Below are 27,717 nucleotides of genomic sequence, written 5' to 3' on the forward strand. Positions count from 1 at the left end.
AATATTATAATTGAATGTATTATATTTCAACATATTGGCTTATTTGTATTGACATTTTGGTCTTGAAGGAGGCTAGCTTGAGCGGTAGTTAATGAGAACACGTGCGACCGCTAATCGGGGAGGGTGGAGCGTTCAGGCTCAGTCAGGACAGATGACCATCAAGTGCAGCAGCGACGACGACGGAGCACCTTCAACTCCGCTCGGAACGCTGACATTTCGGACTCGCGCATAAACGCGCCATGACCGACAACGACAAGAGCGAAGCCCAAAAGAAGCGTCGAAGTGAGGCCGAGTGGGCCGACAGCGAGGCCCAAAAGAAGCACCAAAGTGAGGCGGAGTCGGCCAGCGAGGCTCCCTTTTGCTTCGGAGACGAACTGGAGCTGAACAGGTTCGATGGTTTACCTTTCTCATCGCGGTACTACAAGCTGCTGGCCGAGAGGAGGACGCTGCCCATGTGGACTTTCCGGCGACGTTTCGACGACGCGCTCGTCCACGCGCAGGTGCTGGTCGTGTGCGCGCACGCCGACGTCGGCAGGAGCACGCAGGTGAGCGGACACAATATTAGGTACACTTGCACCACAATTTACAACAACAGCCAAAAACAATCCGAGAATAAGTCCGTGTCACTTGCTACTTTAACATTTTTTACTTTTATTTAATAGTGACATTAATTATGTCACCATAGCATGTTTTTTTAGAAAGATTATATACATTAAACAATTAATAAAAAACTTTTTTTAGTCGGACCACGGAGTCTGTCAAAAATATATTTTTAAATTACAAATAAAATAGTCTTATTACACCCATAAAATGGTTAGCAAAACTTTTTTTTTAAAAGTTAAAACTTAAAAAAAGATAAAACATAAAATTAAATCTCATAAAAATAGCTATTGTTTATCGTTTACCAAAACGGGTTTTAAAGTCAGTACAATGAAAAAGTTGGGGGGAAAAATCATCAAAAGAAATGAAAATAATTAGTATTACACCCGGTTATTTAAAGAAATGCATAGTAAATATGAAAACAAATAAAAGAAAAAAATTACACTGTATATGAGTTAATTATACACGAGTTTAAAAAAAATACTAAAATAAATGTTTTTTTTCATTTTTATCTAAACTGCAAAATATAAAATAGTTGAAATATTTTTACAATAAATTAAATGTATATTTTCCATTTTATCTATAATGTATCCTTTGTTTTGGTTATGATTGAGAGGCCTTAAACATTACCAGCCCTACAAACTACACCTGTAAAAGTGCATTTCTATTCAATATATATTTAAAAAATCACTTGCATATATTATCATATTTAAACAAAAAGATTAAAATATGGATGTGATCCAATACAAGAGCGCTATCGAAAAAGTCTGCCTTTTCAAACAATAATTTGACTGCGTCATATCGGTTTATCGGCAATTATTTGGGTGAAATTATTTCGCTGAACAAGAGCAACCACAATAACAAATCCATTTTTGAACCAATACCCCTCTGATACTATCAATCAAAAGTGCAAATTATCATCTTAGTGAAGCGATTGTGTTTCCATGCGACTCTTGGATCGGATGCGATTCGATGGCGCTTCCGATGTTGTTGTTGCTTGCAGCTCATCTGCGATCCTACCGAGCTCGTCACTTGCTGCCCTAGCACGTTCGCCATTATGAGCGCTAATACCGCCGTCCTCGCTGTTTGCTTTGCCGCGGCACGTGTCGCCGTACGTTTTGTTGCCGTAACCCACAGGGGTCAAAATCCAGGCCCGGGGGCCAGATCCGGCCCGCCACATCACTTCATGTGGCCCACTGCAGCAAATGAAGTGTGTCTACGTTATGTGGTTAGCTGTTTTCATTTTGGCAGATCAACATTGCAATTTTTTTTCACCTTTAACAGATATTTCACCAAATCCCTCCTTAAGAGCCACCCTTCAATTTTGTAAATCCCTAATTTATTCCTATTAGATTGCATGGGAAGTTTCCAACTTTGAAAATTCTTGGAATTTTTTAACCCTAGTAAGTACACACATTTGGCTCTCTGAGGGGAAACTAGAACTACAATGTGGCCCGTGACCAAAAGGAGTTTGACACCCAGCTGGAAATGCCTTATTTCTGTTGTGTTTAGTTTTTTTTTTTAATCTTACAGATCCCTCAGTGGTGCGCAGAGTTGTGCCTGTCGGCCCGCTACCGCCACGGCACGGTGGTGTGCACGCAGGCTGGTGGGCAGCGTGCCGTGGACTTGACCTTGCGCGTGGCCGACGAAATGGACGTGAACGTGGGCCACGAGGTGGGCTACAGCGTCGGCCGGGAGACCTGCTGCTGCTCCGATACTGTTCTCAGGTCAGCTGCCCGGACCTCTTACGTAGCACCGTTGAGCGAGAAAACCAGGTGCGGAAGAAAAATTCGTCTTGTGATTGTAATGTTAGGTTGAAGGGTGCAAGGGTTAAAGGTAAGGGGCTAGGCCCTAGGGGTAGGATGGTTAAGAGTTTGGGATAAGGGTAGGATGGTTAGGGTACCGATAGAGGTAGGATGTTAAGGGTGGTTAGGAATAGGGTAGGAAGGTTAGGGATAAGAGTAAGATGGTAGGGTGCCGAAATTGTCGTTGTGAAAAAGGTTGAAACCATTGGTCGTTTTCCTCTTGCCGCCTTCTCTTTTCGACTCCACCGGGATAACGCCCCCGCTATACATCGAAGAAAACGTGATGAATCAGTTTTGATGTCACCTTTGGGTGGGCCCCTGGAAATCTTGCAGGACCCCAGGCAATTGCCTGTCTTTGCTTAATGGTAAGTCCGAGGGTAGGCCGGTTCGGGGTTTGGGCCTCACTCTAACCTGCAAGGTGTTGACGGGGTCAAACACACTATGATGTCATGCTATTAAACCACCAAGATCAGGATTGAACCATTGTTACACTGAAATGTAGGCTCCTTGTCTTGAAGTTTAGGGTACCGAAGAAGAAACTTTGAGGGCACCAGCCTTGGTGACAAGTATAGTACACCTAAAGGTGCACCTATGCCTTCTCAGGTACTGCACCGATGACATCTTGCTCAGAGAGATGATGTCCGACCCTTTTCTGGAGCAGTACGGAGTGATCGTCATCGACCAGGCCCACCAGAGGACGGTGAGTACTGATCTCCTGCTGGGCCTCCTGAAGGACATCCTGGTGCACAGGCCCGAGCTCCGGGTGGTGGTCCTCACCGCCCCGCCCCTGACAGACGAGCTTCGGAGTCACTTCCGAGGAGCCCCGATCATCAGCCTGGAGTCGCCTTCGTCGAGTCTTCCCGAGGTGGTGCACAGCGGGGCCGGGAAAGATTACTTCTACTCTGCTCTGAGGCTGGTTCTAGAGATCCACCGCACCAAAGAGGACGGCGACGTTGTCGTGTTTTTGGCATCGGAGGAGGTGCGTTTTTGCCCCTTCTGTCAGTCAGACCGTGTCCCTACAATGCATCCAGAAAGTCTTTGTTTTCAAAAACTGAAGCACAGTGAATACTTTTGGGATGCACTGCAAGGCAGTTTGGCCCAGTCTTAAGGTCTGACTCCTTCCGCAGGAGGTGCACTGCGCCCACAGCATCCTGCAGAAAGAAGGATCCAGACTAGGAGCACACCTGGGCCGGATGGTTCCCTTGGTCCTCGGTCCCAGCCGGGGAGGACTCGGGCGACCGCCGGATGAGCGAGGAACCTGTGGAAAATCCCGTAGAGCTTTTCTTACCACCGAACACGGGGAGGACCTGTGGTGGGCCATGGAGTCCGTCAACTTTGTCATTGACTGCGGAGTCCAGAAGAAAATGGTAACTTCTGGTTACAGGGTATTACCTCTGCCAATGATTATTAGTTAGCAGTGTCAATGTCAAAGTCACGGTTGATGTTTTTTTTTTTTTTTTTACTTTGTGAGGTGTACAATCCGAGAATAAGAGCCAACTCCGAGGTGCTCCAGTCCATCAGTCAATGCCAAGCTGAACTACGCAGGAAGCTGTGCGGACCAGCAGGTACAGCCAAGCCGCTGCATATTCGCCGTTTTTGTGCTCAAGGCAAAGCCATGTACAGTATCATATGAAAATTTGGATTTAGTCAGGTCATAGCCTTGTCTAATACAAAATAGTACTTTGCCGCCATCTTGCGGCATCTATAAGGAATTAGATGTTTGTACAAATATCTTTACGTCGGACACACTGCGAGCTGAACAACTTTCCTTCCTGATTTGGACGTCTTTTTACATCCCAGGTAAATGTTTCTGTTTATACGCGGACGACGGCCAACTTCCTGCGCGGAGATCCCCTCGGATCCTGGAGTCCAACATCACGGCCACCGTTCTCTTCCTGAAGAGGATGGCGATCGGAGGTTTGGGCCAGTGCGAGTTCATCGACCGACCCGGTGAGCTTGGCGGGAAAACGCTTGATAATTGTCTGCTGATTTTTTTTTTTTTTTTTATTTTTTTTTTTTTTTTTCCCCCTCGGGAGGGGTGGTCTCGTTCCCACGGACTTGGTGTTTTTGTGCTCAGAGGAACTCTGTCTGTTTGGGCCCGTTGAGGCGTGACTGAGGCGAGCCGACGTGAGCCGGCTGCCCGGCATTGTTTGACGGTCGGACGAAAAGGGGGACAACTCGTTAGCGATTACGCAACCGTCGATAGGAAACAATGTGGAGTTGGTCACCCTCGGCGATTGGTCGGTTACCCCGCTTGCTCTTTATCGGTCGATCTATTTGTCAATCATTACGCTTACGGAACAGTAAAGGAACTTCCTCCAAATGGCTTGTGTTTCTCCATACTGTAGGTCCCGCCTTCTTCGAAGAAATGACACTGTCATTGTTTAGGGATACCTGTCAATCACTACATGTAGCACTAGTGACTTTCGTTCTTCATGCAGACATTGGTCAATCTACATTACGTGCAGTGCTGGTGACTGGTTGGTTACGTCGGTTACTCTTCATTGGTCACACAACGTGCCAATCATGACTCGTACCGAACAGAAAAGCGCCTTTGTCAAACTGTTAAGGAAACATTTCCTCCGTTTTGTGAGTCGTGACTCCTGTTGGGATTTCGTCCCCCCTCGAGGCAGATCCCGCGGGTCTCATGCAGGCCCTGGAGGAGTTGGACTACCTCGCCGCTCTGGACGACGACGGCAACCTCTCCGAGATCGGCGTCATCATGTCCGAAATTCCCCTGGAACCTCAGCTGGCCAAAGCGCTGCTGGCGTCCTGCGAGTTCGACTGCGTCAGCGAGATGCTGACCGTCGCGGCGATGCTTTCGGGTACCCTCCGATGGTAGCAAGAAAAATGTCACTTTAATTGTAATACACTTGTCGCTTCCTGCTTCTCCACCAATCGCCAGCCACTCTCTCTCAACCACATGCGAATGATTCATTGAATTTAGAAACTAAAGCATTAATTATGAATTTCTTGTATTGGAATGTAATTAGATGGTGTGTTCTTCTCCTTCTTTTAAGCTCCTAACTGCTTCACGGAGCCTCTGTCCGGAATGACTCACGAGGCCTCGCAGTGTCACAGGAACTTCCAGCACCACGAAGGCGACCACTTCACCCTCATTAACGTCTACAGCGCCTTCAAGAGAAGCCAGAAGGATCCGTGTAAGACAAAATGTCATTTTATGGGCACCGAGTATTTCCTGGAGCGTCCCAGTTTTTGTTTTATTTCAAGATTGTTAATTTTCCTTGAAGACTTCAGTGTGGAAAAGTGGTGCAGAGACAATTTCCTGGACCATTCAGCCCTCCAGACGGCCGAGAGCATCAGGGCGGAACTGACCGACACGCTGAACCGGATCGAGCTGCCCGTCTCTGAGCCGGCGTTCGGCACCAGTAGCAACGCGGCCAACCTGAAGCGCGCCCTGCTGGCGGGCTTCTTCATGCAGGTGCGTCGCCCGAATTTCCTCAACTAAACGTTCCTTTCTCGAGTTCCTCTCCCGTCTCGCCTTCTTCAGATCGCTCGGGACGTGGATGGCTCTGGAAATTACCTGATCCTCGCGCACAAGCACGTGGCCCAGGTCCCCCCGCAGTCCGGCTACGGACCGCGCGCCGGCAAGCTGGGGCTGCCCGAGTGGGTACTGTTCCACGACTACACGCTGGCCGAAAACAACTTCATGAGGATCGTCACCCAGATTTCACCGCAAGTGTGAGTCTTGGGAATTCATATTTTAATATACAGCGGTACCTTGACTTTGTTGACATATTGCCGCACAGGTCCCAGTGTGAGGTCAATGCGAATGTTTACGCTTTTCATGCTATTTTCAGCATTTTAAATTGGGTGAAAATAACAGATGTAGGGACAGACCAATAGAAATTTGTGGAAAAAATATGAACGCAACAATAAAGATTATCCATATGTCACCATCTTTCACTCTTCTGTTTTTTTGTTCTCTCGCCTTTGTTGTAGCTTTATTCAAACGGTTCCGCTCTACTTCTTCTACAACCTGCCCCGCAGCGAGAGCAAAGACATCCTGCAGCACATGCTGGACCCGCACGCCAGCGCCGACACTTGTAAGGACGACAGACACAAAGCCAGCAGCCACGATGGCAACAGCAGCGCTGTGCAGTCTACGGATCGCTGTGCCATCCAGTGATGTGGTACTGTTCATTTGGGGGTGGGGGGGGGTCATCATTAAACAACTGTTTCACAAAATGGTGGCCAGAAAACTGAACCGACTTAATGACAACAGTGTAATCTTTTGATAGGTCTATCATTCAATATTGTGGTACTGTTTATTTTGGGGGGGATTATTAAATGACAGTTTCACAGTGGTCAGATAAAATGAGAGTAAAGAAATTACTTTTTTTTTTTTAATATATATATAAAAGAGAAACAGGATGGTTTGAACTGATAGGTGTCCTACAGTGTCTTTAATTCTCACAAGTCAGTCCAGTAACGTTTCCGTTTTCTACAACCTGCGTCACATCCTCTCACGAATACTTTTTTTTTCTTAAAAAAAAAAAAAAAATACAAAATTGCAAACAGAAATTGTAATTCAAGCAATTCTTCGATCATAAATTTCCCGAGTCGTGCTATTGTGGTTAATGCTAACTAGCATTAACACCTCTGAGTGAGCTAGTTTTCCTCGAAAAGACAAATAGCAAATGTTACTCATTGCTTTTGTTTACCCTGCATAAATCATTACATTTGTGAGCCATGCTAATATGGCTAACACTAACATAGCTAACTTTGTAAAAATATTTTAACTATAGCACAATGTGAGTAATTTAATTAAATCCCATGAGTTTTTTTGTACTCATCTGCAACCCTTCGCTAGATTTTTTTTTTTTTTTTTTTTTTTTTTTAACGTAGTAAACAATTTTTAAACTGTATAGCACATGTCTGGAAAACTTAATTGAATCTAGTACACTGTGAAATTCTTTAAAAAGCACAAACAATTTCAGAGGACTTCCAAACGTTTCCTCCCCCACCCTGCTGTATAGTCACTGCCATTGCATAATGTGTATTAAATCTTTACTGTAATAATAATGACTGTCTGTTTTTTTTTTTTCCGGGGATGAGGGGAATTCCTCCCGCCCTTTATTCGGTGACGCAACCGGTCGTCACACGGTCAGATATTCTTTGAGTTTGTCCATGACGGCGGGCACCCGGTCCACCGGGATCAACATGACCGTGCGGAACGGCTTCATGGGAACGTCGTCGAAGGACCAGCGGCCGCTCAAGCACGAGTCGGCGTCCTCCTGAACCGAGAAGTGGAACTTGGAGACGGCGTGCTGCGAGAAGGGGGGGGAAAAAAAAAAAAAAAAGCCATCAGAATTTGTCATTCTATCGCAGTGACTGGAGAGTTGAATTCGTTCCATGAGCAAGTTTGTAACTGGATTTACAATAATGTTTTTTTCAGTCCTCCAGGATAAGGTCATTTCCAAGCAAGGGTTGAATCAAGCTCACGGTGTTTTCGTTTTCTGAAAACGTTCAAAAGATGCTAGGCTAACGAAAAACAAAAGTTTGTAATTGCAAATACATGCCACAAGATGGCAGCGAAGCACTTTTTTTTTTTTCAATTAGACAAAGCTATGGTCTAACTAAATGAAGCTCCTCAACTCAGTTCAACATAGTTGCTTGGCACCAAAGCAATATTTTTATGAGGTACGGCTTTGGCCTGAGCACAAAAACGGCCAATAAGTTAATTTTTAATCTAACTGGAGGACAGGTTCCCAAAAAATATCCGCAAATGCCGACCCCTAAATATGCGGAGCGTTCACTGTGCTCGTATTAAATAAATTGCCCAAGCGACGGCTTGAAAAAAGCTGGTAAGTGGGGACACTCATAAGCCAAGGCAGCAGATTTTCTGGTACCTCGTAGAAGAATTCCTCCTCAGCATTGATAAACATGTATTCGTCCTTGGGGGCGGAGCCTCTGGCGGGAATGCTCTTGCCGACCTCCTTGCAGGTCTTGCTGATCATCAGGCAGTAGTGGTACTTCCCGCTGGGCTTGTTGGTTCGCTCAGCTTCACGGATCTCCTCCCTGAGGCATTCGGACATTATATTCTGCTCATTTTTTCCCCCTCAAAAAGATGAAGTGCAAAATGTAACTGGGTGAAGGCGCAGCAACTCACTGTAGCTGCTTGTGCAACGGCAGCGCGATCTGCGGCGGCACGTTGACGAAGCGCTCGCTGAGCAGGAGGCCGACGGGCTCGGCCGTGTCGCCGAGCGTCTGCTCCAGCTGCTCGGCGGCGGCGCGGCCCGAGCTCTTCTCGCACTGGTCCAGGATCAGCTCTTTCAACTGCTCCACGCACTGCACACCCTACAAACACACGAAGACGACGCGTGGCGGACGTCCGAACGGCTCCTTCGTCTCCCGACGACGACGACAGATGGTCTTACCTTTCGTTCTGTGAGGTTCAGCATGGTGATGAAGCCAAACACTTCATCTGGGTCGTCGTCGTCGCTGTCTTCGGGCACCTCTGCTTGCTAGGGAATAAAAATATGTTTTTAAAACATATATGATTAACGACTATGAATTCATGAAACGTTTACAACATAATAGATTTGCATAAAACATTTGTACGTTTCATAAAAATACAAGTTTATTTCTCAATTATAACATTTAAAAGATGATTTGTAAAATGAGGGTTATGAATTTATAAAATGGATATAACTATAAAACTTAAATCTTCAAGTAAAATTGTTTATAAAATGTACAAAGTAAAAACTTTTAAAAATATGTACAAATAAACAAACTTTTTCAAGGAACTAAAAAAATACAATTTCATAATAAAAATATCTTTAAATATGAAAAAGTAACAAAACTTTTATATTTAACATTTATACCAAAATGTTATGAAATAATTATACCAAATAAAACTAAAATGTAAAACAAAAACAAGTTAGTACAGTACCGTTGCTATAAAATCAAAAAGTTTTGAAAATGAAATACTAAAATTGTAAATGAAAGAAAGCGTGAACCAACGACCCACCTTGATGACACTTCCGACATGGTTCTGCTGGATAATGATGTCGGTCATCTCTGACGTATTGACATGAGCCTTCAGAAACAGCTTGAGGGGGCGGGGACACCGCAGCGGTCACAAACACGTATGCAGACACTTTTTTTTTCCCCCAACTTCGAAAACATGCGCGCTCCCTCGACCAACCTGTTGTAAGAGCTTCTTGATGCCATTGTAGTCGTTGTGTGAAACGGCGTGGGCTTCGAAGTCCACCGTCACCTCCTAAAAGGCGAACAAACCTGCTTATTTTACTGCCCCTAGTAAAATATGTTAGAACTGAATTGAAGGCTAATATCACAGTCGACAGCTGCCTTAGCGTTAGCAACCTAGCGAGGCCGAGCATTCAATCGGTCGTGTCTCAATGATAAACGTCATTCCCACCTCGTTAATCTCCTCTTCGGACGCTTGGCTGTCCTCCCCGGTGGAATCGCCGTCTTCCCCCAGACTCTCGTCCGTGCTGTCGTCGCTTTCCCGGGGATTCTCCCCCAGACCTACCGCCCTCTTCTTAGCCGACGACGCCATGCTGCAAACATGCGCCGAGCGTGGGCGTGGCGGAGAAGGACCTGGGGATTGCGCGGACGCCATTTTGGCTCAAACCTGGCGGGTTTCCGCATGGCGTGTCGTGAACGAAGGAGTTTCATTCGTAATTTTCACTCACGTTGAAATGCCAATTGGCAAAAAGTACTATGTATCTTTATAATATAGTAAAACTAACATCTGACGTACAATGAACCTTTGTGGTGTTTAGTCAACTTTCAAAATTTTCAGGAAACTGGTGCGTCTCCGGACGCCATTTTGGCTCAAATCTTCGGTTTCCCATAGCTACATCAGAGCCACAATGGAGATCGTCAAGTGGAATAAACTCATCTCGAAGGGGTGACACTTATTCAAACTGCGTTTCTGCTCTCTACTCAAAGAGTGTTTAATTTCGGAATTTTTTTAATTACACATGAGTTGTGACACGCAAGTTGACGTTAGTCAATTTGACAATATTGCGCCCCCCCTTTGCTACTGGTCTATTCGCGCTCAGCTGTGTGGACAAGCTAGCGAGTTTTGAACCCAGTTTTTAAAATGACAACAGTGGCGTGACGCAGACGTCATGGTGCGTTACGGCTAATGTAAGTGGCTTCGTTAACTGCTTAGTGAGTGAACAAAGACATGAAAAATGCTCCATCCGAGCTTCTATGTTGTTATCAGCAGGCTGACAGTTGATGGGTGTAGTTGAGCTTTCTGTGCATTCACGCCTTCCTTCGTGCTCACTTCACTGAATTCTTGATCACAGCTCCATTCATCTCTCTCTCACACACACACACACACACACACTTTCCGCTCCGAGATAATCAATAATTAGTTCGTTTGTGATTGCTCATTTTTCCAGTTTTAATCGAGATGAACGTGCTGCTTCTGAAGGCGCCACAGGATGGCGCTCCAGTGCCTGATCCTTACATCCAGGTAGAGGCACTTATTAAAAATCCACATTATTTTGTCATCTTTTAATGCTTGGCTTTTTTTTCAATTATGCAATCCTACAGGAGATGGCATCACGTGGGCTTCAAGCAACCCTGCTGCCTGTGCTATCTTTTAACTTTGTATCGTTAAACACCCTCTCAGATAAGGTAACTCACCATTTTGTTTGCTCTTACTTTGCCTTTTCTTTCTTTTTTCTTTTTTACTTGTCAGCATACATGCAAGACAATTTATGCCATTTTCCCCTCAGCTTTTCCAACCGGAAAAATACGGTGGCCTCATATTTACGAGCCCGAGAGCGGTGGAAGCAGTGAAGATGTGCTTAGCGGACAGAAGAGAAGGTGAGACGAGATCCACGACCTTATTTCAAATGTAAAAAGAAAATAGTTAACCACTGTTTACATGGCCTTCGGTAGACTTTACTAAAACCAATATGGCCCCCGATGGGTAAAAGAATGGCCACCTTGTTTTAAATGCCCCCCCCAAAAAGTGTCAAAATAATGTCATACTGTCACAAAAGTGTTAACTAAAGAGCTCTTTTGTGTCTTTTTCCACAGAATGGGAGCGGTCAGCCAAAGACAAGTGGAACGCAAAGTCCGTTTATGTGGTGGGCAAAGCGACGGCCGCCTTAGGTAAAGTCACCTGCCGCCGACACGAACGCGCGAGGTGCCGTTTGCGCCGTTAGCACAAGTCACAACTTGTTGGCGACGCACTATTGTCGTTCCTGCGCAGGTGCGGCACCTTCCTGAAGTGTGTCCCACCTTCTTTTGTTGCCCTTTTATTGATCTTTTCATAACGTTTGGAAACAATGGGTGGCAGAAAGTAATTGACTACAGCTGACTTCAACTCGGAACGATGGTTATGTTACTTTTTTCTTTTTTTTCTTCACCTCCTTTGCAGTACGCCGTCTTGGCTTGGATCCCCTCGGCGAGGACGCAGGGACGGCGGAGGTCCTGTCTCGTGTCATCATTGAACGTACGTTGGCATCCTTTTAGTCGACTGTGACCGAAGTTATTAATTGATTCATTTGTCAGGATCTTCTTTTTTTCCGGCTTCAAAGTGCATCCCAACTGCAAGCACTTCTTCCACTAACAATATGTCCGCAAACAAAGAGCAGCTAATCTACAAAAGCGAGTCAGTGTTGACAACTTGGCAATTTGGCCACTTTTTCCGGCCCCTCGAGCAACAATTTTTCAAAAAAAGCCGCTCGCCGAGCCATGCAGTTTGACAGCTCGTTTTGTTCAATTGTTGCTGACCGAAAATGTTAATGTATTAAGTAAGGATCATGTTTTCATGCATTTTTATTCCAACAGTCTATGAATCCCAAAAAAGGATAGCTTGTAGTTGAGAGGACAAAAGCACAACTAGGCCGTGTCGGAAGCACAGTATTGCAAATGACCGCATGTTCCCCTTCCCATGTAGGAGAGGTCACCAGTACCCCCCCACTTTTCTTCCCCTGCGGCTCCATCAAAAGAGAAGTCCTGCCTACAGCTTTGAGGGAGAATGGTAAGATGTCCTTTTATCATGAACACAAGCAAATGATGAATGGGATGTACAATCATAATACAAAAAAAAAAAAAAGTCATTAAACTACAGCGGCGCATCTAAGGCGGAACATCCTGGGAGCGCAATGTCCAATTTGTTCAGATTTTGAAACTTTTTTTTCCTATAGGTTAAAATGGAAATAGCGATCGTTTTGATTTCCCTCACCGGATTAATTCAGTATCCATCCAGTTCCGAAGGGGAACGTTCTCAGCAACATTTGGGAACACATTATGGGAAGTGGACGTTTTAATGTTTGTATACAAATTTTGGGGTCGGCTGGGGCACTGCTTGAGGCTGATCCACTTGGGGAACAAGCCCATTTCACCATATCCTTGGGGTGTTTTGACAAAAGCTTGCTAGCAAGACACCTGGGAACTGTTTTCAATTGTGATGAATAATATAGATTTCCCATAACGATGAGCCTCATGCATCAAACATTTCAAAGAACTTTAAATTATTTGTTTTTCTATTCTACTCTTAAGTAGTGAGCAACAAATAAAACAGTTGTTTTCGTGACATTTTTGGTTTAGGATTTGCACATTTGGCTAATGGCGGATTTATTTTGGCGAACCTATCCCGTTATTCGCTAAAAACTCACCGGCACGGCGCCATCTGGTGGCATCTCGGTGTCCAGAAATGATGTTGACAAGAGTTGAGGAGTTTCATTGAGAGCACGATTCGGGCTCGGTCCCTATCGTGGTTCACTGTACGCTGTACCTTTTGACTTCCTGTCTTGTCCACTAGGTGTTCCCCTCGAGACGCTGACTGTCTATCGCACGGCGGCACATCCCGATGTGGAGAAGAATCTCAACGACTATTTTGCAGCGCAGGTTATTCTCCACTCTCGCTATGTTGCACACTATATAATCAGTGTTCCCCAACCTTTCCTGAGGCGAGGGTTAAAACAAAAAAGAAAAATGCCACCAAAGGTTACTAGTTGCAATCTTTCAATGAAATAAATCATCATTTTTGGACCAATTAAGTGGTTTGGGAATGACTGCTATCTCGTAGGCGCCGCCACCATTTTTAGCATTGTCCCTCGTAGGGCTGGCCGGCTAGCGTGGCTTTCTTCAGCCCGTCGGGAGTCGACTTCTGCCTGGAGGCCTTACGCGGGCTGGCTGGCGAACGACTAGCGCAAATAAAGGTAAATATGGCTGTATGACGAACATGCGGCAAAAAACAAAAACAAATGAATAATAATAAAATCATTCACAAACCCTGTATTGTGCAGTTTGCCGCCATCGGGCCCACCACGCGGGACGCCATGCAGGCCGAGGGTCTGAGCGTCAGCTGCACCGCCGAGAAGCCAACGGCGCAGAACCTAGCGGAGGCCGTTAGCAAAGCGCTGAAATGAACATTCAACTCTTTGTCAATCAAATGTGTAAACTGGACACTATATTAGGTACATCGAAACATCTAGGTATGGACAAAAAAAGAATGCCACCGGTAAACCAAAAGGGCCATTTCAATTGGACACAAATGTGACTGCTGCTAATATTTTCTTAACTAGTGTTCGCACGCGTATTTGCAATTTGCAGCTTCAGCCATTCGCTGATTATTTCTTTGGAACGTATCCTCCGTTATCCACTGTTGTTTTTGTATAACTATAATATAATGTCAAAGTATTGCGACTGTGCCAAGGGACTGTGTTGGAGTAATTTGAGGAGCTTCATGTATTGCTTTGCCGCCATCTTGTGGCATCTCCAGTGAACCCCCTCCTATTTGTGAATTTTTGGGAGGAAACTATCGTAATTCACTGCTGTTGCGCTCAGGCTAAAACCCTGTCTAATATAAACGTATCGCTTTGGCGCCATCTTAGTGCCACGGAATATGTTGAAGTAAGTTGAGGAACTTCATGTAGTGCTTTGCCATCATCTTAAAAATTGGTAGATGTTTGCCAGTATATAATTTTTGCAAAAATTGGTGAGTCTATTATTATGTTATAGATCCCAAAAGGCGATTGAGTCACTACAATACTGATTTGTTTTGTTTTTTGTTTCCTGTTTGCCGGAATCACGTTCCCCACCCTGCTGGTATACCTAATAAAGTGTCCAGTGTGTATATTTAAAACCCAGTTTTGTCTGTAAATGCAATTTATTTTCACTGCGCGCCCCACAGCCACGGCACATGAATGTATTTGATATTCTATTTATGGTGATGTGTTTTTGTTGTTTGTGTGGTCTTTTCAATTCAAGTTTTTGCGTCGCTGTTCAAAGCAGGTGTTCTTCAAAGTCCTTTCAAAACCAGCGGAGCGTCTTACGACACGTCTGCACTGTTCGTAGCTAACATCAAGTTGAGTGGCGTTTGCTTTTCACACGACGCTGTGGGACGACCCCAACCGACCCCCGACCCGAGTGGCCACACCTGTGCCTGGTGGTCCTATAAAGGCGTACGGCCGCTGACGTTCCATCCCATCACGATGCTGACTTTCATCCAGCTGATCACGTCTTTGCTGCTTTGGCCGAGCAGCGGCGAGAAACTTTTCCACCATCGCGATCACTCTGATTTGCAGATGTTTCACGCCCAGCAAGCTCAGACCATAACGGACAAGTCCAGCGCGGAGGTAAACTTGCATTGAAAAAAGGCCATTCCACTTGGAAATAAAACTGATCTGGGATTTGGTTTATATTGACTGTCATTCTGTATTATCACCACCTAGAGGACGACTGGAGTTGAACAGTCACATTTTTTAAATTTTTTATTTCCTTGTATGATTTGTGTGTGTTAATATTGGAGGACCTTTGCAACTTAAATTTTGGTGCAGATTTTTAGAAAATGTCTTTTTTTTTTTTTTTTTTTTTGCTGTTCTTCTGTTGAACAGTTGGCAAACCATTCATTGAGCATGAACACCACCTGCAGGACTGGAATGGAACTGATTTTGCTATCTTTTGAGTGTGTCAGAATTATGAAAGTTGGCTTTTCTAGAAACTTGCACTTTGTTGAAATCACGGAATTTTTTGTTGATCAACCAGTTTGTGTGTGTGTGTGTGTGAGAGAGAGTGCAGGATGAGAGCGCAAAAGCTGGTACCGATTGTCTAGAAACTTGGTACAGAAGAATTTTTTTTTTAAACTGACTCATTCTGCATTTGCACTCCTTGGAGGACTGGAGTGGAACTGCAATATGCTTTTATTTAAATGTTCCATATTATTTAGCAGGATTGCAGAAAACCTAGGACTGATTTTCTAAGAAAATCTTTCAACTGGCCTATGAATTTTATTTATTGACTGATTTATTCATCGCAATGCCATCCCTAGAGGACTGGAGGGGAACAGTACCAACCGCAACTTGAGTTTATTGTAATGTTCTCTGGTTTTTAGCAGTTTGGCAAAACCTAGTACTCATTTTCTGGAAACTTTGTAGAGAGTTAAAACAACATTTTTTGACTCATTCTGCATTACTAGCAACTAGAGGGCTGGAGTAGAACTCCCGTGCCAATGATTGCATCCTTGTCTCGTTCAGCTATTCCTCTCCAGATACGGCTTCATGAAGCCAGTGAGGTGGGAGGAGATGCGGGACCAGGACGGGGATCTCGACTACGACGACGGCTTCTTTGACGACCTCCGAGCTAGCGTCCAGGAGGGGACCTCGGTGCCTCCTTCCAGGGATCGCCCTCCTCCAGACGGAGAAAGCCAAGCATTTACGGCAGCGCTCAAAGACTTCCAGAGGCTGTCCGGCCTGCCGGTGACTGGTGCGTTTGACGACGCCACCAGGGAGGCCATGAACAAGCCGAGGTGTGGCGTCCCCGACAAGGAAAGGGGTCAGGAACCAGGTGACCTTGACGAGAATCTGGCCTTGGGTGTTGAAAACGGCACCACTTGGAACAAGACTGATAGCAACTACATAACAAGTGACACACTGTCTGGTGCTGCTAACGACTCTGAAATGTTATTAGTGAGGGTTAATGGCACAGAAAGTGCTCTCTCTGACACCAACAACACTGATTTGGGCCCAGATTTCAGGCCAAAAAACACCTCCCCGGATAACAATTCGGCGAAAATGCGCCCTAGCCCAGCGGTAGTACGCAAGAAACGCCACCTGGCCGCCCTGGTCTCCCGGCGCAGGCGCAAGAGGGACCTGGGCGAGGCGGGACACGTGGCCTTCAGCAAGAACGTCCTGAAATGGCGGCTGATGGGCGAAGGCTACAGCAGTCAGCTGTCCATCGAGGAGCAGCGCTACATTTTCAGGCTGGCCTTCAGGATGTGGAGCGAGGTGTCGCCACTCCAGTTCGTGGAAGACAACCGCTCGCCGCTGGAGGATATCGACATCAGGCTGGGCTTTGGCACAGGTACGGCAACCCAACACGGCTTTCCGGTGGTTTGTCTTGCACCCCGGACTGGTTGCCGTTCTATTACAATCCAGTGCTTCCTCACTGGAGAGCTCCAGTGTCGGGACTCTGCTCACCCTAAACCCTAACCATTTTTGACCAATCTGAGAGGAACATGAACATAAAGAATGGTTTCTGGATTGTCAGACATTTGGTCTCTTGGGCATTTTTCATGACATTTGGAGTCACTTGCTTCCCGAGGATCCACCGTTCTTGGGATTCCAACGTGGACCAAAATTGGTATCACCTTCAATTTGAAGGGTGAATGAAACTGTTCTGTACCAGCACCACATGATTACATTTTATGCCATCTAGGAAGACATCTCGGTTGCAACCAGCGGTTCGATGGAAGCGGTCAAGAGTTTGCTCATGCCTGGTTCCTGGGCGACATCCACTTTGACGACGACGAACATTTCACTGCCCCCAACGCCGGCAGTGGGATTAGCCTCCTTAAGGTGAGTGTCAAGGGATCCTGGATCCCGGTCTTTTTCCTGACCGGACATCTTCTTTTAGGTGGCGGTTCACGAGATCGGACACGTTTTGGGGCTGCCCCACATCTACAGACCTGGCTCCATCATGCAGCCCAGCTACTTGCCCCAAGAGGCCAGTTTTGAGATGGACTGGATGGACAGGAAAGCCATACAGAACCTCTACGGTGAGCGGTGTCCAGTGTCCAGGGTTGGAACGGGCACCGGAAGTTCTCAGTTCAACTCTGTTCCGGCGTCGCTCACAGGGGGTTGCGAGGGCCGCTTCAGCACTGTATTCGACTGGATCCGACGAGAGAAGACCCCCTACGGCAAAGCGGTGGTCCGCTTCAACACCTACTTCGTGAGGGAGGGCTGGTACTGGCTGTACGAGAACCGGAACAATCGGACCCGCTACGGGGACCCGGTGCCGCTGCAGATCGGCTGGCGGGGGCTCCCTGCAGACGGAGTGGACGCTTACGTGCACGTTTGGTCCCGGAAACAAGACGCCGTTTACTTCTTCAAAGGTAGAATCTCACTTTGTCATCCAATACAGTGAACCCCCATCAGAGAGACCATTAAAACAAATAAATAATGATAAAATAAATCTTTGAAAATCGGTGCACCCATCCCGCATGCTTTAAACAAATACAAAAACACTTTAAAAAAAAAAACATATTTTAGATGTATTTGAACACACAAAACAGCAAAACGTATAAAACTGTGATTGTCCGTATAGTATGCTCCCTCTAGCGGTCAGTCCGCGGCACAGCTTCATTGTGGTTTTTCTTTTCTAATATTCAAGTGCAGTGCTAATGTTCAAACTGTGCATAATGTTACACTGGCTTACGAAATTATTAAATCTACTTTTGAAAACCACTGGCAAACAAAATAACTGCTTAAATATTCATTATTTTACGTACAGTATGTCTTTTTGCTGCACTTCAATCAATATTTATATTAATAATAATAAAAAAAAAAAATACAACTATACCAGATTTCCATTTGCGTTCCACAAACAATCTGCGATGGGTGAATAGATATATCGGGGGCACACTAATTCCTTACGTGAGACGCTTCAGTGCAGAACTCCTCTGTTATGACAGGTACTCAGTTCTGGAAGTATGACAGCGAAAACGACAAGGTCTTCAAACAGGACCCAGAGGGCCACCGCTACCCCAGGAAGATTTCCGAGGGTTTCCCGGGAATCTTCGGTCCCATTGACACGGCCGTTTACGACCGAAGGGACTCGCGCATTTACTTCTTCAAAAGCAGTCTTGTAAGGATGTCAGCCAGGGGCATTTAAAAAAAAAAAATTAATATTAGCAAATTTAAGTTACCTCTTCCGACAGGTGTACGCCTTCAGCGTGGAGTCCAACGGCACGGCGCCAGGTTTCCCCAAACCCATCCGAGAGGTATTCCCGCCGACGTCCGGCGTCGACCACCCGGGCGGCAACGTCGACGCCGCCTACTTCTCGTACGCGCACAACTCCGTCTTCCTCTTCAAGGACCGGCGCTTCTGGCAGGTGGCGAGCGGCCGCGACCGCCCCCGCCGCCGCCCCTTCCTGCCGCGTAACGGCCTGCTGCCGCACAAGGAAGTGGACCAGCACTGGTTCGACATCTGCAACGTCCACCCCACCGCGCTCACGCTGACCAGATGAAGACTTGGATGTGTACCCCTCATGATGCGTCCTTTGCCAACTCCTGGCCCATTCAGCTATAACACATCGCATCCGGAAAGGACTCGCAGTGCTTTGCTTTTTCCACATTTTGTTGGGTTACAGCCTTATTAAAAAAAACAAAAAACAAAGTTACACATAACACCCTAAAATGACAAGATGAAAACTGGACTGAATTTACCACAGGTGGACTCCAATAAAGCTGTCAAAACATCTCAAGGTGGATAAGTGGAAACTGATCCTCATGCAACCAGATGGCGCTTGAAGTGGTTGGCGAATTGGCAAAACCGCCCAAGGGAAGGTGTGCCAAGCAAGAAAAGACTTCAGCCTCTAATTGCCAGCAACAGGCTGCGTATACTTGTGTACATGTCGTTTCTTAGTTTTTTTTGCATTTTTAATAGATTGCACAAATTCCCCCAAAAGTACAATGGCGCCTTGAGCTACGAGTTCAATTCATTCTACAGCCATGCTTGTATCTCAAAGCACTCGTATCTGCGGTCATCATCGGGGTTGTGGTGTGTCGAATTAATAAGAATTTAATTCCCTATGGAATTCCGGCCGCAAAAAGAAAAACGCTGTGAATGCTTCGTTGTACAGTAGCCGTCATGTGATCATGGATGACAAAAACAACCATTTTGTTGGCTCCAATTGAGTTTAAGTCTTTGAGGCACGGAAGGGAAATCTAATGACCCGTTTGCCACGTTAACGGGTTCCCTCGCACCATCGACCATAAGCGTGTCTTGTAATTGAAATGAAAAGTGATTGAAAAAGGAGCAGCCGCTTTTCTTTGTGCCGTTTCCATTTCGACCTCATCATATAATAAGACATTGATTGGGTAATCAATACGTACCTGGAACACTTATTAATTCAGCTGGTTTTGCAAGGGGGGGGGGGCAGATCACTAGCTTGATGCCGCCAATAACTGCGAGGAGAAATCAAGTAGAAGTAAAGGAGGAAAATGTCCGAGGAAGATTGACGAGCGTGAGCTCGACTCTGTCGCAGTCTTAAAATCCCAAACTGTCTTTCATTTGCTCCAGTGGATTGCAGGACGCCATTTCACGCTTTCAGAAATCCGGCACGTTACATGAAATCGCTCCTCTTGTCCAAAATTGATACATCGTGCAATCTGGTAGAAAACAGAAAACCAAACAGTCGCTGTGTCTCCAATGAAAGCGATTTGACCCAAATTGTATGATTCGATCATAAAAAGCGGCTACGATCGAGCCAAAAGATACAGTTTGATGTAAATAGCATTCATTGATATACGATCACTGTCGGGCGGAATCCTCGCATCTCCAAAATTGCTACTTTTCAAGACATTAAAAACAAGCAAACGCCATCTCGGTGTATTGTCGCGGAATCCAAACTTCCAACAGAGGGAGACCTCGACTCATAGTATGGCAAGTCATCGCCAGAATCACTGAGACTGGATTCACTCAGCACATTTTTTCCCTTTAAGTCCAACGGGTGACAAAATGTTTGTCATGTCAAAAAACATGTCACCCATGTTTGTAATTGCCTAGAGTTGCCACAAAAGGCACCAAAGCACTTTTTTTTTCTCACTATTAGATAAGGCTATGGCCTGAAGAAATGAAGCTCCTCAACTCACTTCAACGTCGGTCCTGGGGCCCAAGATGCCACCAAAGCAGTATTTTAAGGTTTGGGCTAAGGTTGAGGTTAAGATCAGGGTTAAATTAGGTTCAAGGTTAGTTTGGATTACGGCAAGGGTTAAGGTTCCAGTTAAGGTTGGGGTTAGGTGTGAGGTTTATTTAAGGTTTAAGGTTCAGGTTACGGGTGAGGGTTCTTCTCACGATTAAGGTTCTGTCAAGGTTTGGGTTACGGTTCAGGTTAAGTTTTGCACTAAGGTTAACTTTACAGGTTGTCTTGCAATTTGGTTTCAAGTTCGGTTTGGGGATTAAGGTTCGGGCTAGTTTTAAGGCTTCAAAGACTTTGAAACCAGTCTTCTAAATGTTTTTATTTTCAACCTTTATGCAAGAAAACAGCCTAAAGATCACCCTTTTTTTTTTTTTTTGAAGCAGAAGAGGGTCGTGTGCAACCCCCCCCCCCATGAAATGCTCCCCAAAAACCCATTAGTAAGAATTGTGAGGGAAGGACAATTGTCAGTCAGAGCGTACGTTAGCTTTTGTACATTGTTGTGGCGATTGTGCTCCCAGACAGCGGCGGCCATCATTACCGACCGGACTCACACTCACACTCACATGCGCGTCATTATCAACAAAGACTCATTTGTCTCCCGTTTGTTTATCTTGCATGAGCAGAGTGGCGGCGAGGGAAGCTCTCTAATAAAACCTTTGCTTGGGATGTCTTTGGGTAATTTAGCAAAACACAACGGCTAGCCTGCTAGCTAACATTAGCTCGACAGCCCAATATCCGTTTCAGCAGCAAAAAAACAACAACACGTCTTTGCCATTAAACCGATTTATTTTTGAATCAACTTAGCTGTTGAAAATCTAAATTACGGCCAATGTTGCATCACCCGTTCGTGCAAGTTGTGTTTCTATTGCCCCCAGATTTTTCCTTATTCGTGGCCTCACTTCATCTGCCAGCCAAGCACTGAATAATTGAAGGAATTATCAAGCCAGGAGATCCAAAAGCGCCTCAGAAATGTGTCATGCCCCTGAGCGAGGCAAAAAAAGACAAACCCTGCCTTATTCGACATGTATAGCTGCGTACACGGCGCCGGGTCCCGCCCACGACGAGCTTTCATGACGCCACCGACGGCAAGCGAGCGTCAACCGGCGGAAAACAGCGGGAAACCGCGCACGTCAAATACATTTAGCATTCCATCCCGAAACGCCGCACTCCTATTTTCTCCTGCCGTCGGTTTGCGATGTCGCCAGATTCCCGGGCGAGGATGTGACTGACGCAACAGTCATCGGCCGCACAAAACCGACGGCTGGCACGAGCGCGGCCCGGCGAGGTGGCGACGACGCTCCCGATTTCACGGCGCTCCGTCACCAAAACTTCTCATTTCGATCTTCTCATCCAATAGCAGACACCTTCATGGTCTCACAGACAGTCGGACCTTATAAAAATCCACGTAACACAACTCCGCCTTTGCTACAATACATGCAAAGCAATCCGTCCTCCTGTTTTTTGGGTTAGATTACATACAAATATGATATGACGTAGCAAGTAGCAACGCTGAAGTTTTGTTACATGAATCTGTGTGAGTTTGATCAATTCCAACTGTTTGCGAGGCCATGAAGGTATACTTCAATGCACTCGGATGACCGAGTTGGGGCGTGGGGGCCGATGCAACCGAGGATGGTGGGCAAAGTGAGTGAGCCAGGCCAAAAAGTATCAACGACGTTGACTCGATTATCGTCGGCTACAAAACAAGTCGTTCAATTGCTAACATCCGGCAGGTTGAAAAGCAAAAAGTCAACAGGGGCACATCTTTGGACGCGGGGGGGGGGGGGGCAAACCCACAGCTGACAGTGACGTGCGGAATACTCCTCGGCTGACATTCCTGAAGGATCCATTTTGTAAAACTCTTGGCGTGGGTGCTCACCCCGCTGCGCGCTCGTACAGCCTCCGTGAATAAAACAAATCAAGTTGCCATTGCAGCAGCATTTCATCACGCATCGCACCATGCGAACAAATGTGTTACGTGACACTTTCCATTTGCAGGCAGGGAGGCCCAAGCGTGGAAGGAACTGTTTCACGCAAATTCTTTAGCGCCATATGCCCGTTTGCCAGGGGGAGGGTGGCGGGACACCGAGGGTGGGATAAGCCTAGTGGGGGGAAACAACAAGGCAGACCATAATATCCTCATATACTGAGCATAAGCGCGCAATCGAGTTAATGAACTACACGACTGCGACCGTTACATTTACATATTTGAACACAAATTAATTGCAAGCATAGAATATAGTATAAAAAAAATACTCTACATATTGTAGTGTCTGTGCCTTTAAGAGGCGGGGCCTGGTGGGTTGGCACGTGACGTCATCAAGCGCGCGTGCGAGTGTCTGGGCGTGAGCCGTGGCTGACAGCAGCAGAGACGAGTGATTTGGGTTACGAACATGGTGACGGAACGACATAAACTTGTAAGCCAAGGTACCGCCGCATACTCCCAAAAAGAAAAGATCACTTCAAAAACGCGATATATTCTGTGGAGTTGACAGTCCGTCTCACGCGGGCAACCGTGCGCGTCGCCCCCCGACTCACAGCTGCCAATCAAAGTGACACACCGGAAGCCCCCTCGTTCGTGCCCGAGGTCAGGGTTCACCGTGCGGCGGGGCGGGAGACGCCGAGGCCAATTAGCAGCCGCCTCCGCCACCGCTGGTGGGGGTTTGGTGTTTATTAGCTACTTAGCGAGCGGCTAAATGCTACATAATGCATGAGGCTGCACAATGCTTAATTACATGGGCCTGATTGGGATTCCTCATTGCGGCGTTTGATGGCCGCTCCCCGGGGACGCCGTGTAATTACAGACTTGTTTTCATTTGGAGGAGCAGCCTGCAACCAGGAGCAGCCATTCAAAGTCAGGCATTGTCAAAGGCACGCCCGCTCTCTGACGCCGTGAAAGGATTCCGGGTTTGACCAATTTCAGACCCTATTTACCTCGACTTAGGGCAAGGCCATATGGCCTCAAAATAAAAGCTTTGCATTACTTCTCCTGATATCAAACAAGCTGTGAATCGTTTTTTTTTCAGCATTAAAAAAAAATAAATATATATATATATATATATATATATATATATATATATATATTTCTTTTTTAACTTTTGCAGAAATAAATACAGTGGAGCCTTGAGATAGGAGTTTAATTTGCTCCGTGACCACACTCGGATCTCAAGGCACCGCTGTACGGTGAACCGATGTGTAGCAGCGGTTATTTGACCTATTCGCTGATTTTGATTTTGCCCGCGATTGGCTGAAAAACTGTTGTTTTTGTGTTCGGGTCAACAAAGCGAGAACATAAACATAAAAATATTGCCTTGGCCCCAACTACATTGAAGTGAGGGGAGGAGCTTCATTTTCTTATCGAAAAATGTGCTTTTCCCATCCATATAGTGTACATAAAACTCTTTTGAGAAGAAAGAAATAATGCGCCTAATTATCCACGGCAGAGGCGTGAAGGCTGCCCGGAGGAAGCGGGGGTGTTGTGAGCACTTCAATACCTGGCTGCCGCATTTTTGATTGCGCTCGGCGACGTAATGAGGTGGACTCGAATGTTTGCGGTTCCTTTATTTACCGCACGGCCAAACCCTCGCCGAGATGCCATTCAAACACACAAGACGGCGTTGTTAGCGTTGCAAAGGCAGGTGTACCTAATATTGTGGGGCTGGGATGAGGCATTTGTTGGGTGTGGTGAATAGCAAGAATAAAACAAATAAAATAAAACATATACATCTTTAATGAGCAGGCAGAGGAAACCTTCTGTTCCCGTTCGTGTCGGTGCGGCCGCAGCACATGACGGACACGCTAATTGACTTTTTTATTGGCCAATCTTTACCGCCGTAATGAAGTTGGGACTGTTATGTTTCTCTCATTACCTTTTCATTAAAGATATGACGAGGAAATGGGGGTTGCCATAGCGATGGCTCCACCGCCACCAGCGAGCAGATATCCAAGCTCGCACTGTTTACTCTTCTCGCATCATGACCGACAACCTCCTTTTCAAGACGATATTATTGTGGACTCCCTTTTTTTACGTGGCGCAATCCGTCCGACGAGCAGAAACGTGAGGTTACGTCGTTTGTACCAAACGCCTCCTTCTTGAGATCACATTGATTTTCTTTGGCCCCTTGGAGATGTCTGCGCTCGATTTAATTCCCCATATCGTTCCACTATCATCACATGCTTACTCTGTCTGACGGCGAGGCGGCCATTTTGAGCCATTAAGTAAGCAAATATGGTTCCCAGCGACACTACGGGGCAGTTGAAATTGAGCCCTGCCAATTCCGCAACAAACGGCAAAAGGGGAAAAACGACACATCGGAGCAGCTCTTTTCTTGAGCCTTGCGAGAGGTCTGCCCACTTCTTGATTGTATGATCGCTGTTTATTTTCTAATAGCAAGGCAGCCATTTTGGGCCCTAAGGTAACTAAATATGGGTTCCAGCTTGCTAAGAGCTACTTGAGTCTAGGATGTGATGCCCTTTTTATTTATTACCCTTCAAATGAGACAATCCCGTCTTCTAATGAGGCCTCCTTTATTTCTAAATGTTTGTTTTTTTGCTTAATCACCTCCGACGCCATCAAACCGACGCGTCCCGTTCACAGCGTGACGCCGACGTCCATCTGCGTGCGCCAGCAACACTCTTGTTAACGCCAGGGAGGGAAATTAAACGGAGAAGTTAGCAGATGCTGTCGTTTGGAGAAATATCTGCAGCGTAGCGAGAGTGAGAGTGAGATTTGCACGTGTCTGCGTGAAATGGGGGGGGGGAAAAAAACAATTACTCCACAATGAGTCAATATTTGCTCAGCGGAGGACACGTGTAAACGAGCTTAATGCCTTTTATCAACACACTGACACAACTGGAGGAGACGGGGAAAAAAAACAAACAAACAAAAAACACTGATGAGAGGCTCGTAAAAGGCGGCCGGGCAAAACTTACCCGCTGCGAATGCGACCGCCGTTTGAAGGTCTTTTCATTTGCATCCTAATGTCGCGCCCTTGTTGCCGTTAATTTACAGCGCAGGGGCGCAAGGGGGGGGCAGGGGGCGGAATGGTTCATTCTTAAGACTGCAGAGGGAGCAAAAATATTCATAACATTAGTACTTGGACTAATTATGCCGATAAAACATGTATGTTGAACCGGAGGCCGGATCAGGTTCAGGCGGCGTAATATATTAAAGAATAGGCAAGTTTTTTTCTAAGGCAAAGGAAAAAAAAAAAAGAGAGATATTTCTAATGGTGATTTGTAACCAGAAAAGTTCAATGCAAAAAAACACCAACATTTTTTTCATAATGTCTTTCTTTTTCTTTTAATACGACAAATAGCACTGTAGGGTATTGAACTATACAAAAACATCACTAAAGTAATAAACAGTCTTTCTTTAATTGCGACTTTTTCTTTCATTTCCCTTTCACTGGACATCTTAATTGGTTTTTTTGGTTGTGTTTTTGCCCCACATTCCCGACCTCCAGCATCTTTTCACGGACAAAAGGTCCGCAGCTTCGGAATGATTTGAACAGCTTTGGCCGGCGTTAGCGCCTTCGTCCACTCCTCCGGCTGCAGCACAGCACCGAGCTACTGCTCGGCCAAGTCGACTACACGCACACCTTGCTCGTGTTTTTCAGCTTTGATTTAGCGGATCATTCAATTAGCGCTTCCTTTCTTAAGAGCCGTAGTTAGAAAAATGAAATCTGGCAAAAAATATCAGCAGAAAAAACAACAACAAAGAAAACGTGAGCAGAAAACACAACAGATACACTCCCTGTACTTTCATGGACTTGCCAGATGTTGAGAAGTTTGACTGCCACCATTATGAATTATGCAAATGAAAACGTGCACCTTGAACACAAAGACGATTTAGGTTCAGGCGATGCATTAAGAATGTACAACATATTTATTAACGCAAGTCAAACAGAGTCATATTTGTAATGGAGATTTTTTGTGTGCACTCATCTGCCAGTCCATTACAAGATCTGATGGCATTTTTTAGTATGTTGGTGATATTATTAGCTACAGTGCATGAATGGGTCCAAAAACTATTATTATGCAAATGATGTTGAACAGATGGCCAATTCAGGAACAAGTTGTGTATTATTAAAGAATGTTCCACATTTTTAGAGTCATATTTCTAATGCAGATTTGGCTATGTGTATTAGTATGTGAATTGTTCTTTGTTTACGCTTGAAGTATTGACTGTATATTTTGGTCCAAAATGTGTCTAATTGCAACGAATCAACGGGCAACCATGAGCGGGCTGAGTGGTACGCGAGGGACCGTATGTGATTTCATTATTAGCCCACTCCGAGTGGCTCAGTATGTACCACGAGCACCTTTTACCCCCCCCCCCCCCCCCCCCCCCCCCCCACGGGTGGCACCTGTTAATTATTTCAGCTCATTACGAGCCGAGCCGTTGCAAAAAAACAAAAACAGAAAAAAAAACGCGCACAAGGTGTCGGATTTGCCGTTTGTTTACGCCGCGGAATTATTTCAACGCCTGGAAATGGTATGATTACACACAAAAATGTTGAGGCGCAGAGTTATCCTCTGGATTGATTAAAGGGACCGTTCAAGCAAAAAAATAATAATAATCCCCTTGTACAGTAATCCCAACATGTCGTCGCGCCTTGAAGATATTTGTACCTCTGTACTAATATGGTCGATGGGAAGTTGCATAATGAGTTGACAGCTTGTTTAAACTTAACTTTTCGGAAAAAGTTACACATGGAAACGCTTTGGCTGTAGATGGAAATAAAGGGGTGCCTGGAGATAGAAGTTTTTGGAGATATGAGCCCCACCGCTGGGTGATGGCAGCGAACCTCACAAGATCCAGCCACCATCAAGTCACATTGGTTTCCTTGCAGAGGAAGGAGGATACCAGTTGGTGGCGCTAACGCACCATTACGATGGTTTGCCAACTGCCAATAAAGAATACCCGTAAGAAGAACAAATCATCAGGTACTGTCGGCTTTTGCGTGTTTTGTGCTCGCATTTTCTGTTTTTCATTCAATCCAATTCAAAAAAAATTCAAACATTGACAAATTGTAATCGTTGCAAAAAACTAATTTGTGATGCTTTTACTAGCACGGCTTGGTAAAACAAGAACAAAAACAATGTTCAGGATCTTTTTTTTTTTTTTTGAAATCTGAAAAATTCCCATCA

The 27,717-nt window shown here is 45.7% G+C and overlaps 3 protein-coding genes and 1 long non-coding RNA gene across 6 annotated transcripts in view; 2 read left to right on the forward strand and 2 right to left on the reverse strand.

Moving 5' to 3' along the window:
• The window catches only part of LOC133468973 (uncharacterized), a 29,749-nt gene extending 29,228 nt beyond the window's left edge, over positions 1-521 (reverse strand). Inside the window, exon 1 of the long non-coding RNA XR_009785596.1 lies at positions 403-521. This is a non-coding gene — a long non-coding RNA (uncharacterized LOC133468973). The remainder of the gene's footprint in view (positions 1-402) is intronic.
• dhx32a (DEAH (Asp-Glu-Ala-His) box polypeptide 32a) lies at positions 46-7,265 on the forward strand. 3 transcript variants are annotated; one of them, XM_061755454.1, is made up of 11 exons: positions 46-545; positions 2,134-2,327; positions 3,009-3,384; positions 3,533-3,772; positions 3,877-3,970; positions 4,206-4,355; positions 5,039-5,230; positions 5,426-5,566; positions 5,657-5,847; positions 5,917-6,107; positions 6,417-7,265. In XM_061755454.1, exons 1-11 carry the CDS (start codon positions 240-242, stop codon positions 6,553-6,555), a joined length of 2,214 nt encoding a protein of 737 aa, XP_061611438.1. In that variant the 5' UTR covers positions 46-239; the 3' UTR covers positions 6,556-7,265. The 3 variants fall into 3 exon arrangements, with proteins under 3 accessions (XP_061611438.1, XP_061611439.1, XP_061611437.1); XM_061755453.1 differs by having other exon boundaries at positions 49-545; positions 6,369-7,265; XM_061755455.1 differs by lacking the exon at positions 5,039-5,230 and having other exon boundaries at positions 48-545; positions 6,369-7,265.
• bccip (BRCA2 and CDKN1A interacting protein) lies at positions 6,801-10,685 on the reverse strand. The gene is made up of 7 exons (XM_061755456.1): positions 9,811-10,685; positions 9,577-9,651; positions 9,400-9,480; positions 8,807-8,893; positions 8,539-8,726; positions 8,279-8,447; positions 6,801-7,696 (listed from the first exon to the last, which is right to left on the reverse strand). Exons 1-7 carry the CDS (start codon positions 10,012-10,014, stop codon positions 7,526-7,528), a joined length of 975 nt encoding a protein of 324 aa, XP_061611440.1. The 5' UTR covers positions 10,015-10,685; the 3' UTR covers positions 6,801-7,525.
• Positions 9,422-19,123, forward strand: mmp21 (matrix metallopeptidase 21). The gene is made up of 16 exons (XM_061755457.1): positions 9,422-9,517; positions 10,808-10,881; positions 10,962-11,045; positions 11,147-11,237; positions 11,454-11,528; positions 11,797-11,871; positions 12,319-12,402; positions 13,186-13,271; positions 13,487-13,562; positions 13,673-13,718; positions 15,916-16,727; positions 17,082-17,221; positions 17,280-17,421; positions 17,500-17,757; positions 18,337-18,509; positions 18,583-19,123. Exons 1-16 carry the CDS (start codon positions 9,463-9,465, stop codon positions 18,889-18,891), a joined length of 2,580 nt encoding a protein of 859 aa, XP_061611441.1. The 5' UTR covers positions 9,422-9,462; the 3' UTR covers positions 18,892-19,123.
• The last annotated feature ends 8,594 nt before the right edge of the window (positions 19,124-27,717 follow it).

This window comes from Phyllopteryx taeniolatus, chromosome 19 (genome assembly GCF_024500385.1).
Source record: "Phyllopteryx taeniolatus isolate TA_2022b chromosome 19, UOR_Ptae_1.2, whole genome shotgun sequence".
Lineage (NCBI taxonomy): Eukaryota > Metazoa > Chordata > Actinopteri > Syngnathiformes > Syngnathidae > Phyllopteryx > Phyllopteryx taeniolatus.